Source organism: Pocillopora verrucosa, chromosome 6 (assembly GCF_036669915.1).
Source record: "Pocillopora verrucosa isolate sample1 chromosome 6, ASM3666991v2, whole genome shotgun sequence".
NCBI classification, from domain to species: domain Eukaryota; kingdom Metazoa; phylum Cnidaria; class Anthozoa; order Scleractinia; family Pocilloporidae; genus Pocillopora; species Pocillopora verrucosa.
The window spans coordinates 6,450,411-6,469,457 of record NC_089317.1 but is presented as its reverse complement, the minus strand read 5'-3'; the positions used below and the strand labels follow the sequence as shown (position 1 = coordinate 6,469,457).

Here is a 19,047-nt window from a genome sequence, read left to right as displayed (position 1 = left end):
GTAGTCATGTCACCAAAGTGTACGTACCACAATAGTATTCAAGTCATCACAGTATAGGTACCATGATGGTAGTCATGTCACCATAGTAAAGGAACCACAATGGTAGTTAAGTCATCTCAGTGTAGTTACCATGATGGTGGTCATGTCACCACAGTGTAGGTACCACAATGGTAGTCATGTCACCACAGTGTAGGTACATGGTGATACTCGTCACCACAGTGTAAGAACTCTAGTTAGTAGTCAAGTCATCAAAGTGTAGGTACCATGATGGTAGTCAAATCATCACAGTGTAGGTACCATGATGGAAGTCAAGTTATGACAGTGTAGGTACCATGTTAGTTGTCATGTCACCACAGTGTAGGTATCATGCTAGTAGTCGTGTCACAACAGTGTAGGTACCACAATGGTAGTCAAGTCATCACAGTGTTGGTACCATGTTAGTAATCATGTCAACACCATGGTAGTCAGGTCATCACAGTGTAGGTACCATTATGGTAGTCTTGTCACCCCAGTATAGGTATTATGATAGTCATGTCACCTCAGTGTAGGTACCACAATAGTAGTCAAGTCATCACAGTGTAGGTACCATGTTAGAAGTCATGTCACCTCAATGTGGGTGCCATTATGGTAGTCATGCCTTACAGTGTACATACCACAATAGTAGTTCAGTCATCACAGTCTAGGTACCATGATGGTAGTCATGTCACCATAGTGAAGGAACCACAATGGTAGTCACATCCTGGTGTAGTTACCATAATGGTGGTCACGTCACCACTGTGTAGGTACCACAATGGTAGTCAAGTCATCACAGTGTAGGTACCATGTTAATAGTCATGCCACCGCAGTGTAGGTGCCATGATAGTAGTCATGTCATCACAGTGTACATACCACATTAGTAGTCAAGTCATCACAGAGTAGGTACCATGATGGTAATCATGTCACCATAGTGAAGGAACGTGATGATACTCATGTCACCACAGTGTAAAAACCTCAATGGTGGTCAAGTCATCACAGTGTAGGTACCATGATGGTAGTCATGTCACCATAGTCTAGGTACCACAATGATAGTCAAATCATCACAGTGTAGGTACCATGATGGAAGTCAAGTTATGACAGTGTAGGTACCATGTTAGTTGTCATGTCACCACAGCATAGGTATCATGTTAGTTTGTTTGTCATGCGCGTCATAATGGCTGTCACGTTTTTAGGTCTCCGCAATTTTGTTAGTTTTTTGCTCTTGACTATGTGTTTTTCGAGCTCCGTTATCGGTCAATCAGCTTACCCCGACGAAACGATGTTTTTCTTGCTACAACGGGCGCTCATGTTTCATTCCTCATCAACCTATCACTACTTGGAACAAACATGGCTGTACGTGTTTGCTGTTGCCCTCGAGAGATTTAACCATCTGTATGGATATCGAGAGAAATCCTGGACCTCCTTGTTCCCTGCTGGATGTCCATCCCTCTGCTGTGAGTTTTGACTCTATGCCTGCTCGATACTCCTTTTCCACAATCCCAATTGGACTGGTAAACGTTGTCGCTCGCAAGGTTTACACCCAAGAAGAGCTATTTGTTATTCGCGCTCAGAACTACCGGTGGTCTAACAATTCTCTCTATTACCGTCTAAAATCTCTGGGTATTTTTAAATATCGCGGCAGAAGCTCTGGTTTTTCTTCAAAGCTTTGCCTACAGACAAATAATCAAGCTATCCCTGCCATTTGTTCCAGCGTTGTAGGGTTGATTTGTGTGCCTCATATAATTTTCGACAAACATTTGGTTCTGCCCGACTGGCCAGGAAGCCTAGCTATAATTTGATCACCATTGAAAGTCAAACTACGGTTCCTAAAATATCTACTGTTAAACCAGCTGCGTCCTCGACTTAGGCAAGTTTTTGAGTTTGTTTTTCTCGCGTGCTAAACAAATCGCTGTTTACAAAGATACCAGCTCTGTCGACGTGTTTTTAGCTGAAATTGGCCCGTCGCTTATATTGTTCTCTAATTTATAATCTATCCCACGGGCATAACGTTAGAGCAAATTACATGTAAGGGCCTGTGTACATGGAGGTGGGGGACCCCAGGTAGGTGAGGTAACCCGCCCAGCCGTGGTCGAGAAATAAAACGTGTTTACATACAATCTTACAACCCCGGGGTGCTGGGGTGAGGTTTATTGAGGTTGTTGTTGCGCTTGCCATTAGGAAGTTTGAGCATAGGCGTCCCAAGCTCACGTCTCGAGAAAGATGAAATATTAATTCTTGGACTCGTATGTATTTATTCATGAAAGCGTCATGTGTTGTGTTACGCAGTGTTAGGTTACGCGAGGAACCATTGACTAAAACCTTATAAGGAATAGTTTGAAATAAGGTCGATTTGCAACGCTAAATATTCCGAAATGTAAACGTCTTACACTCCTTGTGCGTCCGTTGCGGTTTCTCGCGATTTCTGCCATGAAAAGGCTAGGAAATGTACAAAGTTTTAAAACATAAGCGTTTCGCTTTGGAGCTTTTTGCCATGAACGCGACCCTGGCTGACAGGGTTACCCTACATGGTAGACCTATCATGTAAACGTGATCAAGATAAATTAAGAAATTATATGGACAGGCGTGCTGCCCCACCTAGGCGGGTTACCTCACCTACCTGTCCTCCAGGTGACAATTTGCCATGTAAACGTCTCAAGGTGGGGAAACCCGCTTAGCCGGGGTCGCTTTCATGACAAAAAGCTCCAAAGCGAAACACTTATGTTTTAAAACTTTGTAAATTTCCTAGCCGTCTCGTGGCAGAAATCACTAGAATCGCAACGGACACACAAGGATTGTAAAATGTTCACATTTCGGAATATTTAGCGTTGTAAATCGACCATATTTCGTTTCACAAACTATTCCTAAAAGCGTAATACGTCAACGGTTCCTCGCGTAACCTTAACACCGCGTAACACAACGCGTGACGCTTTCATGAATAAATACATACGTGTCCGAGAATTAATCTTTCGTCTTTCTCAAGAAGTGAACTTGGAACGCCTATGCTCAAACTCCCTAATTGTAAGCGCAACAATAACCTCGAGAAACCTCACCCCAGCATCCCGGAGTTGTTAGATTGCATGTAAACGCGTTTTATTTTTCGACCGCGGCTAAGCGGGTTACCTCACCTACCTGGGGTTCCCCACCTCAATGTAAACAGACCCTAAAATAGCATGTTTGTGTAGTCCACCTGTTTTCGGCTGGTGCGTCAAATTTCATTTGTCACGCAATAAGCATGCTAACTGTATTTTCGTTGTGGAAACTGATTCAGGATACCTTTACCTGGGGAATCTGAGCTCTGCAGATATAATCTACTTCGAAAACATGGACTACATATACGTAAGTGCATTTCTCTATATGTTACATGAGAATAATTTCTCAGCAGGGTTAGAAAGTGGTCTCCTACGGTAATCCATACACGAGGTTCATGCAAAAGCGAGTATTTCCTTGCGACAACTACACGTTTTGAATACTTTATGTGTGCGAAGATTTTATTTAGCTCACGCTCACTTATTTACAACAACATTTATACGTACATGTAATATACTCTAAAGTTATGCCAGTGGGATAGATTATAATTTAAAGAACAATATAAGCGACGGGCCAATTTCGGCTAAAAACACGTCGACAGAGCTGGTATCTTTGTAAACAGCGATTTGTTTATTAAGCACGCGAGAAAAATAAACTTAAAAACTTTACCTAAAACGGTGGTTGGTTCACTTAACAATAAAGGTAGGGTAATTTTAAAGTTAAAATTGGTATATTTAAATGAATCAAAACAGAAGTAGAGACCAAACACGTCGAGTTTTGTCCTAATAGCGTGTGATTTGCAATAGGAGTACAGCAAAGAAAATGGCCGAACTCCGTAAAAATGCACGCTGTATATTTTGGTCTGGCGCGCTCGCTTTTCACTGGCCAAAAATAAGATTTTTACGTGATAAACACGAAGAATTGCTCATTGAAAAGAGCTCTTTTAGCTTATGTACATTTGTATACCCCCGATGTTACGGTCGTCTGAAATATGGCAAAATTCAGCGTACAAACGGAATACAAAATATAGTGTACTTTACGCAGGTGGTTACAAACGAAAGAAAGTTTAGTTGGAGATTAAATATAGTTGGAAAGCTATTCCAAGGAATGAAAAACAACTTATAAAAAAATGAATCCAAGATAATTTTGCGTTGTCTTGTACGAGCGTTGTGAAAATGCACTGAAAGCCCGATAGAAATTACGCAAATTAGGTACGTTTTGGCCGATTTCGAACTTTCGAATTTTTTGCCAAAATAAAAACTCGCTGGAACTTTTGAATACTATTTTTGAAAACAGTTCACCAAAGGGTCGTTTGGAGCAAATAAAAAAAAAGTTAAATTTTTGCTTCTGTCGCCGGATTCTTGAAAATTACTGACAACCTCTCTTAATAATGATATCCCAATCCAACAGATGTTACTGTTGGTCGTAGTATTATTGATTTTGTGGTTAGATAGCACTGTTTCACATACATTACACACTATGTGCCTACCTTGCAGCCTGGCTGTGTAGCCTGCTTGTCTGTTCACCTGCCTGCCCATCTACTGGCAAGTCCTCTCTTGTACTAAAAAGGAAAGGGAATATTTGCTAGTGACTTGCTGGCCTTTTAACATTCCAGTTGCGTTTTATCTCCAATGCTTTTGTGTGCAGTCTGTTATGAATGAACTGGAGTATGACTCATCATGTTTGTTTTAAGATCAAGAACATTTCTTTAATTTAAAGTCCTATCTGTTCGCCGGGAATCTTCTTACGCACTCGGGAGGAAAGGAAATATTTTTCGTGAATTGATTCCCCTTCAACATTTAATTCGTGTTTTGTCTCCGGATACTTTTGTTGGCAGTTTGCCAGGGGTGAACTGAATTATAGCTATTCATGGGTGTATTGAGATCATACTTATTTGGTTACAGTTCCATAAAAATCCCAAAACTAGCTATTTCTCTCTAATTTTGTTTATAGTTTGCATTGTTTTAATCGGAAGACAACTATTGACGGGTTGTAATGAGATCAGACGTCTCTCGTTAAAGTCCTTTCAAAATGTCCAAAATATAGTCCTTCGCTGGTGATAGGGACTTCAGGAGATAAGACACCCATGATGATTACCAACATTTGACATTCTCAGTATCAAGATCTCAAAAGCTTTTTTTTAAGAGTGGTATGTACTAATTTTGCCTAATATTTATTTTCATGCTCGACAGAAACTTTCTTGTTGAGGTTATTTTCATGGCTGCTGCTCCCTCGTCATTGCCCTCTTCAAAAGAGACAACCAACTATGCTAGGCTGTGCCGTCTTTTGGTGGATGTTGGATCTCAGGTGCTGCGATCCACTTTTGATAAAGTTCATCCACCAGCGACTCTACACACAGTTTTGGGAAGTACCTCTGTGCACTACCTTACATTGCAATCACTGTACAGAGGGAAGAAGAAAGTGCTGAATCCTACTCAATGGGGGAAGCTTTATCCTGCTCACTCACCCGTGTCTTCTGCAACCTTCGATATCACACTTCTAACCGTGCTTCTTAGAAATATCTGTGGTTTGGGCCCTCCTGCCAATGGATGGGATCGTCTTCCCCCACCTACAAACATAAGCATCGCAGATGACATCGCGAGAGTGAAGTATTACAGGAACACTGTATACGGCCATGCTTCTCAAGCCGCTGTTGATGACATTAGCTTCAGTGCTTATTGGCAGGAAATACGAGAAGCTTTGGTGAGACTGGGAGGAGCCAATCTTCGAGCAGATATCAACAATCTTGAGCACGACTGCATGGATCCGGATATCGAGGAGCATTATCGTGAGCTGATGGAGCAGTGGAAGAAAGACGACGATAGCATCAAGAACAAATTAGACGAAATGGAAGGTAAGATGACTTGTTTTCAATGTCTTATAAAAGGAGCAGGGCCCCAAATTGTATAAGTTTAATTTGGACAAGAAGGGCAGCTTGTGAAGGAGCCATTGAGTAATCGTTGACGAATATTGTTGTTTTCTACCTTAAAAACACACAACTGCGGTTTTGTACTGGTGGATCCACTTACTTTTTCTTTTTTGATTGTCAGCGAACATTAAAGATGCTATGCAGAAGATGTTATCTTTGAAAGCCGTTATCGAGAGAAACTTGAGAGAAACAACCGGGAAGATAGAGAGTGAAATGAAAGAGGTGAAAGACAAGCTTGCTTCCCTAACGGCCGCAGTAGAGAAGTGCATAGGTCAGTTGCTGGAGACAGAACGAAAATGGGTCATAACATGCATTTCTTCACAGGCTCATTGGGCTGAAATTGTCGTTGTCGTTTGGGCCTGGCGTCTGACCTCAGTGGATCAATTTTACGCGATTTTAAGAGCACTAATAAGAGACGTGGGTTATGCACGGAGCGATCACCTTGACGTATTGAGTCAAATAATTGTTTCAATCAAGGTCTTTTTACCAAGATTTCTCGTTCTTTGAGAATGATACGTTTGATAGTGATAAGAATCTGGCTGCGTGATTGCAGGCAGCAAAGGTGACCCAAACGACTTCATTGTCGTGGCTGGAAAACAAATCTTATTGCGAGATGGTCTTCCAAATATTATCCTCGTTAGCTCCTATTTTGTTACTAATTGTGAGGAATATTATTTATGCTTTGCTTTTTTGGTCTCTTATTACACTTACCAAAACAACAGCTAACCGAGCCAATGTGAATTTACATTTCACAGATACAACCGGGAAGATAGAGAGTGAAATGAAAGAGATGAGAGAAAAGCTTGGTTTTCTTACGGCCTCAGTTGAAAAAAGTACAGCAGAAGGTCAGTTGCTGGGAACAGTAATACGGAAACAAATGAGGCCAGAAATGGCACTTTCTTACATTGTCATCAGGCTGATAATGCTTTCAATAAGATTTGAAGGAGGTGGCTACCTCGGTAAAGCACTCGCTGGAGGATAATATGAAAAACAATTTCGATCTCGTTAGCCCATTAGTTCCATTGGAGCCCATTAGTTCCAATTGTTCCAATTCAAACAGAGTTTTCTGTGGCGAACTTTGGTAAATGAACATTTACTATTAGTCTCCTACTTTGTAACAATTGTTTAACTGATTATTTATTTCTAATCAAAATCCTCCATTTGCTGACTTGCAAACCTGCTGCCTGAGTTTCACGTTAAAACTCCTCTGAAAGGGCCTATGGTAACTTGTTACTAAAAATTTCAATCAGTATGTTCTCACAAACTCAAAATCTTATTTTTCCTGGAAATTTGGTTTACGGTATGATAAGACAATATCAATAGTTTTTTACTCAAACCTTGTTTGTAAAGGTAAAGAAAGAAATCTAAAAGACCTCTACGTGTTTGAGGTCTCACTTCAGCTTCCAAAAAATCATAGAAAGATCCAGAATGGTGTTAACCATCCAACAGCGCATAATACTCGATACTTTCAACAGGCAGTCAACAAATATAAAACTAGATAATATCATGCGTGAATCAAATTACAGTCTGCACTCGCCTAATCTTTGTTTACAGAGGTTTCTTCTGCCTGCAATTGGAAACAAACTTCTCAGTCTCCTGCTTCGAACGCTGAACGCATTTTTTGTGATCGTAAGTTTTTGTTTTTGTTTTTGTTTTCGTTTTTTTGTTACTGTGTGAAATTAAAGATTTGCGGCAGTAAATTCCACTAGTTTTATTTCCTGGAAAAACCTCAGGATTCTTTTCGGCAGAATTGTACATTAAAATGTCTACATAAGGTAATTGAATTAAATCAATCAGCCAATGAATTTTAGCTGTTCCCACGGCTCGTGATTCATATCGGATCGTAAGCAGTCGTCATGTTAGCGTAAACAAGGTCTTCTTCGATTTTTCAGCAAATGTAGCTTTTTAAGCAAGATTTAGACGCTAGGTGTTTAACAGCCTTTGTGTAGTTCTCTTCTCAGCCAAGTCTAGGTTAAGCGTCTTCAAGCAAGGGTAACATCTCTGCAAAAAAAATTCTAATTTGATTTACGTGTGCTATCAACAAGCGGGCTGTTTTAACTAATTTTGATTTTCAATTTTGTTTTCTAACCAGCAGTTGAGAAGAACTGCTGTTGTTCTATTTATCTAAAAGTATTTAATGATTTTAGTTCAACACGAATTTGTTTGAAAATTATTTAGGTAACCGACGATGTGTATTTCTACTTCGAGCGTGATTAATTTTTATGGATCACGCGAAACAGTCATAGAAAGAAAACTGCTAGTGAAAGAGTGAATCTAACAAACAAAGACCATAGAAAAATAAAAAAAATAACTGGGGTCAATACTCCAGTTCCAAATTGATTGTTATTTTCTCTGTTATGTTATTTACCTTTTTGTTCTGTACCCGGCAGTTCACAACAGAGTACCCGCCGGAGCGCGGGCGGGTGCCGGGTGTTATTGAAAGCACTGCTGAATTTTAATTGTCTTTTTGGGCTTGGCCTCAGTCCATCAATGTTGCTTGATTGTAAGGTTTTATTAGGGCAAACTAGTGTCATTTCAAACATGTTTTTATCATTAACTAATAAGCGTTAACTATGGTCGCTACTCGTTAGAAATTAAGGAAATGACAAGAAGTAATAATATTGCAAATTGTCACCAATGGGCTACCAAATAATCTTATTTTTCTTACTCTGGTCTCTTCACTGACTTTTTACGTTCCCTGACAGGACACATGCACATGTCTCTGAAATTTAGGACGAAGAGGGCCATTGTCTTATTTCATAGATGTTTTTTCGTAGGGGTACAATAATCTCCTCTGCCATGAATGAAGTTAAATATTATGGATTTGTAGTACACAATGTAAATAACGACCTGAAAAAGCCTTTCTGTGATTTAAGAAGACTTTGAAATCCTCCAGAGCCTAGCAGCGTAGAAAATCAAGTTGTGGTAGAATAACCGAATGGCTCATGGCAATCAATTTCAATGTTCCATAACTGATGGCAGATTTTACATTTCCCGAGTGAATGGGTGAAGACAAAGGCTCCTACATCATTGAAGCCAGACTCAGTGAATGATATTCCTGTAGCATTGTAGAGAAGTAAAACCAGGGGAAAGAAGATAGAATGACACCATTCGGTTTCAGCTATTCCTCTTACATAGCCTCTTTTAATGCTTAAGTTTTTACCGGCCTGGGGATGGTAAATTTTAATGGTTATGATTCTTAGAAAGCACGAAATTTTCTCCGGCGCAGACGAGAATTACATGATGTTTTTGTTATGTTTGCGTATCGTAAAAAGGTGTTAACTACTCCAGAAGTGATTATGTTGGCTGTTCTCGCAATCTGTCCAAGAGGTCATGATCAGATTTATCGTAAGCTTGGAAACTCGCAATTTACCCATTAGTACAAGTGCAATCTGCACCTACTCTCAGTGACAATAGGAGTCTGTTCGTAGGCTATAACACCGTGTCAGTGTACGTTAACGGGCCTACACGAATTTATCCTTTCAATCCGATTTCACCAATTGTTAAATTCAGGAAGGACCCCTGTGGTGGTGACGACTTCATTCTGCTTCTTTAAATCACATAATCGGTGGCTTTTAATATAATTACTGTATGCTCTTATTATATTCTACAGAGTATTTCCGCGCGTCTAACGCAGAGTCACTTTGATTCATTTTTAGGTGTTTTTGATCCAAGTGAACTAATCGATGGAATTCGCCGAATGTATGTGACCCGCGAAGGATGGCTCTCACCGTTTCCATGGTGTGAAGAGTTTCAATTTTTTGTTGGTGATATTTTTACATGGCTCAAAGTGGTCAGAAGAAGGAAAACAAGAGGGGAAGTCACTGACCAACCCATTACCATGTCTTCTCTCTTGCATCCGCACGAAGAGTGTTCAGAACCGAGAACAGTGCTAATCGAGGGAAAACCTGGTATAGGTAAAACTACATACTGCATGAAGTACGTTTATGACTGGGCCACAAAGAAGCTGAACCCACAGAAATGCTTCCCAAGCATCAAAGCGGTGTTGTTCCTTAAATGTCGTGATTTCAAGTCCGATATTTGGGAAGTTATTGATGATCAACTCCTGCCTGAGGATGTCGAGGAAGGAGTTAAACAGCAATTCTTCCAATTTATTCTTGCCAACCAATCCAGCATTTTATTGATTTTAGATGGACTGGATGAGTTACCTGCCAGTAAAGCGCCAGTGATTTCAAAATTAGTTACGGGAAAAGTTCTTCCAGAGTGTTACATAGTGGCAACTACGCGACACGAAGCTGGTATTAAGCTAAGAAAATGCTGTCACACCTTGCTTGAGGTCGAAGGATTTACTGAAAAACACGCCAGCGAATTCATTGCCAAGTACTTCAAAGGAAAGTCGGAGTTAGCTGAAAAGCTCTTGGCACGAATATCAAAAGATAAAAACCTCCAAGAGATGTGTGCCAATCCATTGAACGCGGCTCTCCTTTGCCTTTTGTGTGAAGAGGTTTGCGGCACCCTTCCGGAAAATAGAACTAAACTTTACTTGAATATGATTGAATGTGTCTTGAGAAGATATAGGAAAAAGACAGAACTACCAGATACGGAAGAAGATCTTACAAACCTTTACAAACCGCAGTTGAAAACCCTTGGATTGATAGCGTTAAATGGCTTAATTGAAGACAAGCTGGATTTTGAAGTTAATGAGTTAGAAAACCACGCAAATGAGATAGCTGCATTCGGATTTCTGTCAGTTCATCCCGGAGGAAGTAAACTGAGGCGGAGTCTGCGTTATGCATTTCTACACAAAAGCTTTCAAGAATGCTTCGCAGCATTCCATCTCTGTTGTGAGATTCAAGATAAACGAACTACACCTGAGGAGTTAGTTTCAGATGACAAATATTCCCTTGACCTGACACAGGTGCTATTGTTTTTGTGCGGCATTTTAGCAGACCAGTCCGATCAAGAAGCTGCAGCTCTTGTCTCCAGTTTAGGAAACCGGTTTAACAATCTCGCGAGCAAAAACTGTCGGAGTGTCCAATTTTTGTTGGAGGCTATCAACGAATGTAAAAGAGAGAAAGGTGATTTTCACCTAAAGTTAGCAAGATGTTTTGGTGACAGTTTGAACCAAAAACATCTTTATGTCGAATGTCAGTTCCTAAGTGAAGGACTAGCAATAATCCTTTCCGAGGTAATCAAAGCCAACGCGACCCTAATTACTTTGGGCCTGTGTTTTGGATGTATAAGTGATTCGGGTGCTACATCCATTGCGAAGGCAATCAAAGTCAACAATACTTTGACCTCTTTGGATTTGTCTAACAATCGTATTAGTGATGCCGGTGCTACATCTATTGCTGAGGCAATCAAAGTCAACAAGAATCTCACCCATTTGAAATTGTTTGGCAATGGTATTAGTGATGCCGGTGCTACGTCCATTGCAGGGGTAATCAAAGTCAACGAGACTCTCACCTCTTTGGATTTGTCTAACAATCGTATAAGTGATACCGGAGCTACATCTACTGCAGAGGCAATCAAAGTCAACAAGACTATCACCTATTTGGATTTGTCTAACAATAGTATTAGTGATGTCGGTGCTATATCTATTGCTGAGGCAATCGAAGTCAACAAGACTCTCACCCATTTGAAATTGTCTGGTAATGGTATTAGTGATACCGGAGCTACATCTACTGCAGAGGCAATCAAAGTCAACAAGACTCTCACTTCTTTGGATTTTTCTAACAATCGTATTAGTGATACCGGAGCTACATCTACTGCTCAGACAATCAAAGTCAACAAGACTCTCACCTATTTGGATTTGTCTAACAATCGTATTAGTGATGTCGGTGCTATATCCATTGCTGAGGCAATCGAAGTCAACAAGACTCTCACCCATTTGAAATTGTCTGGTAATGGTATTAGTGATGCCGGTGCTACATCTATTGCTTTTGCAACCAAAATCAACCAGACTCTCTCCCATTTGAATTTGTCCTTTAATTGTATTAGTGATGCCGGTGCTACATCTCTTGCTGAGGCAGTCAAAGTCAATCAGACTCTGACCTTTTTGAATTTGTCCAAGAATCGTAGCAGTGATGCCGGTGCTTCATCTATTGCTGAGGCAATCAAAGACAACAAGACTCTCACCAATGTGAATTTGTCTCGCAATGGTATTAGTGATGCTGGTGCTAAATCTATTGCTGAGGCAATCAAAATCAACAAGACTCTGACCTATTTGAATTTGTCTTTTAATGGTATTAATGATGCTGGTGGTACATGTATTGCTGACGCAATTAAAGTCAGCAAGATTCTCACCCATTTGAATTTGTTTGGCAATGGTATCAGTGATGCCGGTGCTATATCTTTGGCCGAGGCAGTCAGAGTTAATAAGACTTTGACCTCTCTGCATTTGTTTACGAATCCTTTTTTGTGATGTCGGTGCTACAGCTTTTGTTGAGGCATTCAAAGTCAATGAGACTCTAACCAATTTGAATTTGTCTGGGAAACAGATTAGTGACACCGGAGACAAATCTATCGCTGGGCGATTAAATTTAACAAGACTCTGACCTATTTGGATTTGTCTACAAAATGAAGGAGGGATTTTTTACTTCCAAGTTTTGCCAATTTATCACATCTTTGAGCTACTAAACGTGATGTCCACACTCTGAAAACTGGAAATGTTGACCGCCAATAGAAACACAAAGAAGTCCTGGAAAGTCTCAGCAGACTCGGTAAAAACTCGTGACAGACCTTAGTTCAATTTCCCTGGTCGGCAATTTCGATTTCGAGGTTTTTTTTTAAACCTAAAAGCGGGTTAAGCAAGCCGCGGTAGAACCCGTTAATATTTGCTAGTGAGGTACGATCATCGCAGATTGCTTAGACTACATGCCCACGTGTTATTCCTTGTCGAATTTCTCTATTTCTCTATTTCACCCCCAAGAGCGACCAGCATCTAATTTCTTCGTACAAGCTCACACCTGAATCACGCAGTGAGGTCTTGAGAATAAATGAAACAATCACCAACTAAAGATGATCTCGATTGTTCAACAAATTCTCCTTGTCAGCACCTCAGGAAATGTAAGGAGAACAGTATGGAGAATATGCTTACTGATGTTAGGGTGTAAAGCGTTAATGCTTGCTTAACCAGGTTCATAGTTATAGTTGTATGATTCGTTGTATATGTATGCATCCTATAGCACCGCTGAAAATAAATTAAGGATCTTTAGCAAACCATGACGGCGAAGGAAACGAGGACGTGGCAAAAACAAATTAAAGATCTGTGTAAAAACAAAAGAATTGTGTACATTTGTGAGCCTTCCTTAGCAAAATAAGAACGGAAATTATCTAAATTTGCGTGGTCTGAGAAATGAAACCCCGACGGTAAATTATGTTAGTTTCCATTTGGAACTCAACGCCGCTCTCATATATTATGCTGCGGTTAACTTGTGGCGCTGAAACAGATGGTAAATACATCTAGTCATTCGCGAGATTCCAACTAAAAACATATATTTATTTTTAAATCGACGTCTTCCTTGGCGTTGCCGTCCTAACTGCTAAAGGTCCCTATCACAGCTAGGGTGCAGTTTTCCACCCCTTGTTTTTCTGAGTTTAGTTTTGAGGAAAGGATTTTAAGGCTATCCTATAGGAAGCAATAACTACGAACCGCTAGATAGATCCGCCTTTTCTGTAAATCAATATAGTCGTTGTTTCTAAGAATACAAGGAAGTTGGACGCATACTGAGTAGTTGTGTTGTATTTCTTTTTCGCCAAGCGGAACTGGCCCCGTAGCCAATGATTGCAAGGTTATTTTTGTTCGATAATTGTTTGGTCGTGAACACACTCTTTTTCGGACTTATTGTGCACAGTGATGTCATAAATTTTTGACCGCTGCCACAATCTCGCCTGATTGGTGAGAGTGAATAGTATTCAAGAGTCAAATACACAGACTCTCATATCTCTCTGACTCCCCCTGAGTACCTTTCTTCTATTCCTACCGAAAGCCATGTGATCTCTCCTCCCCCCTCTAAAAAAATTAGGCAACAACGACAACGACAAAAATTTTAAAAATCATCCGATCTACTTTCCCTAGGCGCCAGGTGTCTCATTTGAAACTTCTGAAGAAAGGAGACTGGACGAGAAGGAAACCAATAATCGGAGCATGTTTTTGTTTTGTTTTTTCGTTGGGTAAATTCTGGACTGGCGACTGTGTAATTAACACGAGGGAGCAAGAGTGTGTCTCGCAAGATCTGGCGCAGGGTGCTTTGCGGTACTTTCCGACAACGTACTTTCTGTCATGGAACTTTCCTCCTTAGTTTTATGACCGATTGGCCCTTAAAATAGGTAAAGATCACAGAGGCGAGCGTAATAAAAGCATAATCGAAGGCCGTTTTTCACTCTTGATTATGAGCGAAATATCACGCGATGAAACAGAAGCATAATTCCCACTTCTTTGTTATATCTGAGTCCCGAAAGTTCGTGATGGAGAGTAAATATCCATAGAGGCACTTGGTTTACAGAATTGCATTTGTGATGACAACTCTGCATTAAGCGAAACAACCTAATTTCAAAGGCATTCCAGCCTGCGCTCAAACACCTGACATTTCCCCTCAATTTGGATTTTTGTTCGAGAGTACCTGTATGACTTCGCAGTGTGAGCCTGTCAGTGAAGCGATTTAGCTGGAATCGTTCTGCCATCGGTAAAGGTTACAATTTTTTTATAATCTACCATATTTATAAGAAACGATATTAGAGTGGTTTGACCGCAGGTAAACCTGGGATTGGTGGATTCATCTAGAAAGTGGCTGTCGAGCTTTCTTTCAAGAAATATTGGACTAAACTAAAAAACACAGGGCCACTTTTAAGCGTTTAGCAATCGAGCCGGCTCGTTTGGCTCGTTTCCCTCATTATTGCCGAGATTACAATTCCAGAGCCCTCACCACATAGTTAATTGTATTGTTTGGGATCACGAAGTTCTCTCACTAATATGCAAGTAAATGGGTCAATCCAGTACAATCTGGATATAATATCAGTATCGAAAGAGTCACTTGGCTGGAAATGAGTGTCTTTAAATCATATTGCCCCATTCACTCGATATTTTCTACCTATCAAGTTCACTTCAAGTGTTACTTTAGAAAACCCTTGCTTCCACCTACCACAAAATATAACGTGAACCAATGAAATGACACGCGTGATAAGTGTCAGTACAGGCATAAATGGCGTAAGTTTGGCCCGTCATATTTCTTAAGCAAGCGCAGTGACCTATCCTTTTAATTGAATTTTTCGAAACAAAAATGGGCAAGGAACATTTAAGGAAGGTTAAAAAAATTTTTCGATGGTTTTATTTCTGAGAAATCACCTTAACAGGGCATGTGAAGTGATTTATTGGCGAGGAAGTGTCCTTGCAGCGTGGTGTAATGTTAGTGATGGTCACTCAGATTTAACTAAGCAGGGTTGCAATTGAAAAATCAGCCCCACAAGAGACTTATGGCGATAAAGATAACCCCCTTAATGATAATATTTAATATTTATATAGCGCAAATTAACATACAGGAGGATATGATCAATTGCGCTTTACATATTAAAATTGAATACGAAATTACTGTTACCTATTTAAATGCGAAGATGTATACAATATGAAACACTAAAAAGGAATTATAAATTAAAAACTTCTCTAAAATAGAGAGTTTAAAGCAATGTCTTAAAAGTGTTGAAATTTTGCTGTGATTTTAATGATTGCGGGAGACTGTTCCAAATCTTGGCGGATAAGTCGGAAAAGGTTCAATCGCCAAGCGTTTTTATTCCGATCGTCGTGAATGGTCTTCCAACTGGATACTGGTGCTAGCGTCTCGTTTTCACGTGACGCAATATATCTTTTTTTGTTTTTTTCAATTTGTTTCCTCACTCGCTCCACTGAGAAGGGTTGTTGGAATTATGCCTGCTAGCCATTTTTAAGGTTTACAGAGGTACTCATGAAAGTTTCACAGGCAGCACAAACATAATTCTGAAGTACAGGAGCTTTAGCTTTCTGTCATCCAGCGCACTGCAATACGTCATACTTTACATGTAAGCAAGGAGTTCTGGGATTACTCGTTGAGTTGACAACGAGTCTACAAGCATAACTGAAAAGAAACCATTTCTCCCATCCCACCCCACCCCGCCCTATACCTCGAAAAAAATACCTACTTCGTCCGGTTTTCTCAGAGTCTTCCTTTGATAAAAAAAATGCATCACGCGAAAAAGGATCACTAAAAGCATGACACTAATTAATGAAAAAGTTGACTGAAATGTGAAAAAAGATGCTAGAAAGCAGGTGAAAATTCAATGTTTTAGGTTTTGGCAGCGGCAAAAAGCGTGGGAATACGAGGCACTCTCGCGTGATTGAATTTGAAATCACGAAATTACTACTTATGTCAAGAAGTAAATATAGTTTACTGAGATGTACATACAGCAAAGGGGTAGGAATGAACCAAAGGGAAAAAGATAATTGTTATATAGAGAGAAGATTGACTCAGATTTCAAAAGAAAATAAAACAAAAAAAATGAAAACACACACAAAAAAAGTTGTGGTTAAATTGTTCAACATACATGTGGCAAAGACCCTTCGCACTGACTTCGTCTTGTGAGATAAATCAACAACTTTTTTTCGCTCCAAATGTCTATTATGGCTGAGCCTAACAGAATCTCGGGCTGCCGACAAAGTAAACGAGTGGAGGATAGGGTTTTGACTGTTATCAGTCTTTCAAAGTAATTATTTCCTACAAAAACGCTTAATAATTGCAAGTAATTAGCAAACTATGATGGTGGGATCGTTTAATTATTAATATTCTATTATGTACAACGGGTTTTAAATATTATTTCGTGAAAAGCGAGAAATTCTTTCCATAGCACTGCGCAAAGGATGAAATCTGGAAACGCAGGTGCGGTAAAATTAAAAGTGGTTATTTCATCTGTCCTGTGAAATTTCACACATGAAACAAAGACAATTTTCTCCGTTGTAAGAAGCAGAATGGATTGCAGTAAAGCGGCAGGAATAACAAAAAATTTGAGCAGAACACAAAACAAAGTTCATTTGAAAAGCAAGGATACAAACGATAGCGATAGCGAGGAATACGACACAGACCTTGAAGAGAACTTTACGGAGGAAAAAGATTTCTATAAAACACAAGAGGAAATTTATTTTCAAACGTGCCAAAACTTAGATATTGCACCAGTTTCGAGATTTTTAAGGGAGCTCAGCTCCGAATCAGTAGATCTCCAGCATTAAGGTATCGGAGATAAGGGAGCCATTGCGGTTTCATCGGCACTGGCACGAAACATGACAGTAAAGAAATTAAACCTTGCCGACAACGGTATATCCACTATCGGAGCTGAAGCTTTGGCACTGATGCTTAAGGACAACTGCTTTGTCTCACAGCTTGACGTATCAGAAAATCGAATCGGAACTAAAGGTATCGAGTGTTTTGGTGAAATGTTGAATGAAAACGACTGTCTTGTCAAGCTAGGATTGGGATACTGCGGCTTGCAAGAGAAGGGTATTCCCAAACTTCTTCAAGGTGGGAGAATTCGTCTCAGAATTATGAATCTGAAAGGCAACGAACTGGGAGACGAAGGCGCTATTAAACTGGGCTGGTTTTTGATTTCTAATGGCACGCTTGAGATTTTGGACCTCAGCTGGAATGCGATTCATCTACGAGGTGTTGCAGGTATAGCAAAAGGGCTCAAGACGAACACAGTTTTGCAGCAACTTGACATCTCTCGTAACAGTATTTCTAATGAAGGAGCAACTGAAATTGGTGAGGTTCTCGCTGTCAACAGGTCGTTGCTGGTTATCGACGTCAGTAACTGTGGATTTAATGAGATAGGCGCCGAGGCAATATCTGAGGGTCTGTCTTGTAATAAAAGCCTTCACACGCTGAAAATTGGAAGAAATCTGTTCCATGATTACGGTGTTCAGAAACTCCTCAAGGAAATTCGTAAAAACACTTCAAGTGCGTTGATGCATTTAGACATGGAAGACACCACGCTTGACCAAACGTGTGTGCAAGAACTTCAGTCACTGGTCAATGAGCGGCCGGGATTTATCTGTCAGTGGGGAACGGTCGTCAAAGGTGGAGGCACTGTGCTCGAAATGCCAGTGTCTCTCAGGAAAAACGCTCCTAAAACGCCCCTTGTGGTGCAAAAGTTTTTGTCTTTTGTTAGCAAACGAGGTTGGAGGCTGATCGATCTCTTTAGGATTATCACCAGGAACGATTTCAGCGCGCTTCGGATGACTGTGGATAGAGAAAGGTTCGTGCAAGGTTTACAAAAGCTGGGCGTTCATCTCAAGAGAGTTCAACTTGACGAGCTGTTTGACATTCTCGACGCAGATGACGATGGCGTGGTTAGGTTTCAAGAGTTTGTGGCAATGAAACAACAGACAAAAACCGATGGAAACTAAAAGATTCCCTGTGCAAACTCTTCGCCGCCAAAATTTTGGCCGGAATTGTCGAAAAAGAAGCTTAATTTCCTCACTATTATATGACATTGTCTCATTGGTGCAGTCAGCTGCAGAGTAGAAAAGTATAGGCAGCGAATTGCATAAACTAGATAAAACAGAAATGATAAAAGTTTCCGAAGGAAATCCATAACGAAAATAATTCTAAAAAAAAATTTACCTTCGTTTTAAAACCCCTCGTTTCCCAAGCATTCCACTGACCATATAAATATATAAATAAATTCAGTCCAAAAATTTACATTCTTTGAAGTTTTCCATGAAACGGAAAATCGAGTCATGAAATTTTTCTTTGATCACTATGCACCAAATAATACAAATGTATCTTGTTCGAGACTACAGCGAAACGTGTTTAACTAATTGATCAATTTCTCAGTTATTAAACAAATAGTTCTTCTACATAATAAAGAGGTTTCCTAAGTAATTCAAATTCCAATATTGTAAGATATTTTACGCACAGAAGGTTCCGGAAACCTTGTTTTTTTTTTTATCAAGGACAAGTTTTTGTCTCATGTAAACATTTAGTATAGAAACATCTCCACCTCTCATTATCTCAGAAACAGAAACAAAGTGAATTATTTAGCAGCTTTGTTTCAAACCTTTTGCCTCAACAAGAACCCACGCAGGGAAATTC

The 19,047-nt window shown here is 39.9% G+C and overlaps 1 protein-coding gene and 1 pseudogene across 1 annotated transcript; both read left to right on the top strand.

Annotated features, from left to right (window-relative positions):
- The first annotated feature begins 356 nt into the window (after positions 1-356).
- LOC131781625 (NLR family CARD domain-containing protein 3-like) lies at positions 357-13,649 on the top strand (annotated as a pseudogene).
- Positions 13,650-16,934: 3,285 nt separating this feature from the next.
- LOC136281994 (leucine-rich repeat-containing protein 74A-like) lies at positions 16,935-18,528 on the top strand. The gene has a single exon (XM_066169030.1). It carries the CDS (start codon positions 17,238-17,240, stop codon positions 18,357-18,359), a length of 1,122 nt encoding a protein of 373 aa, XP_066025127.1. The 5' UTR covers positions 16,935-17,237; the 3' UTR covers positions 18,360-18,528.
- Positions 18,529-19,047: the final 519 nt, after the last annotated feature.

What these genes read in the sequence shown, in the direction of transcription:
- LOC136281994 (XM_066169030.1), top strand. Translation starts at nt 17,238, where the DNA reads ATGACAGTAAAGAAATTAAACCTTGCCGACAACGGTATATCCACTATC.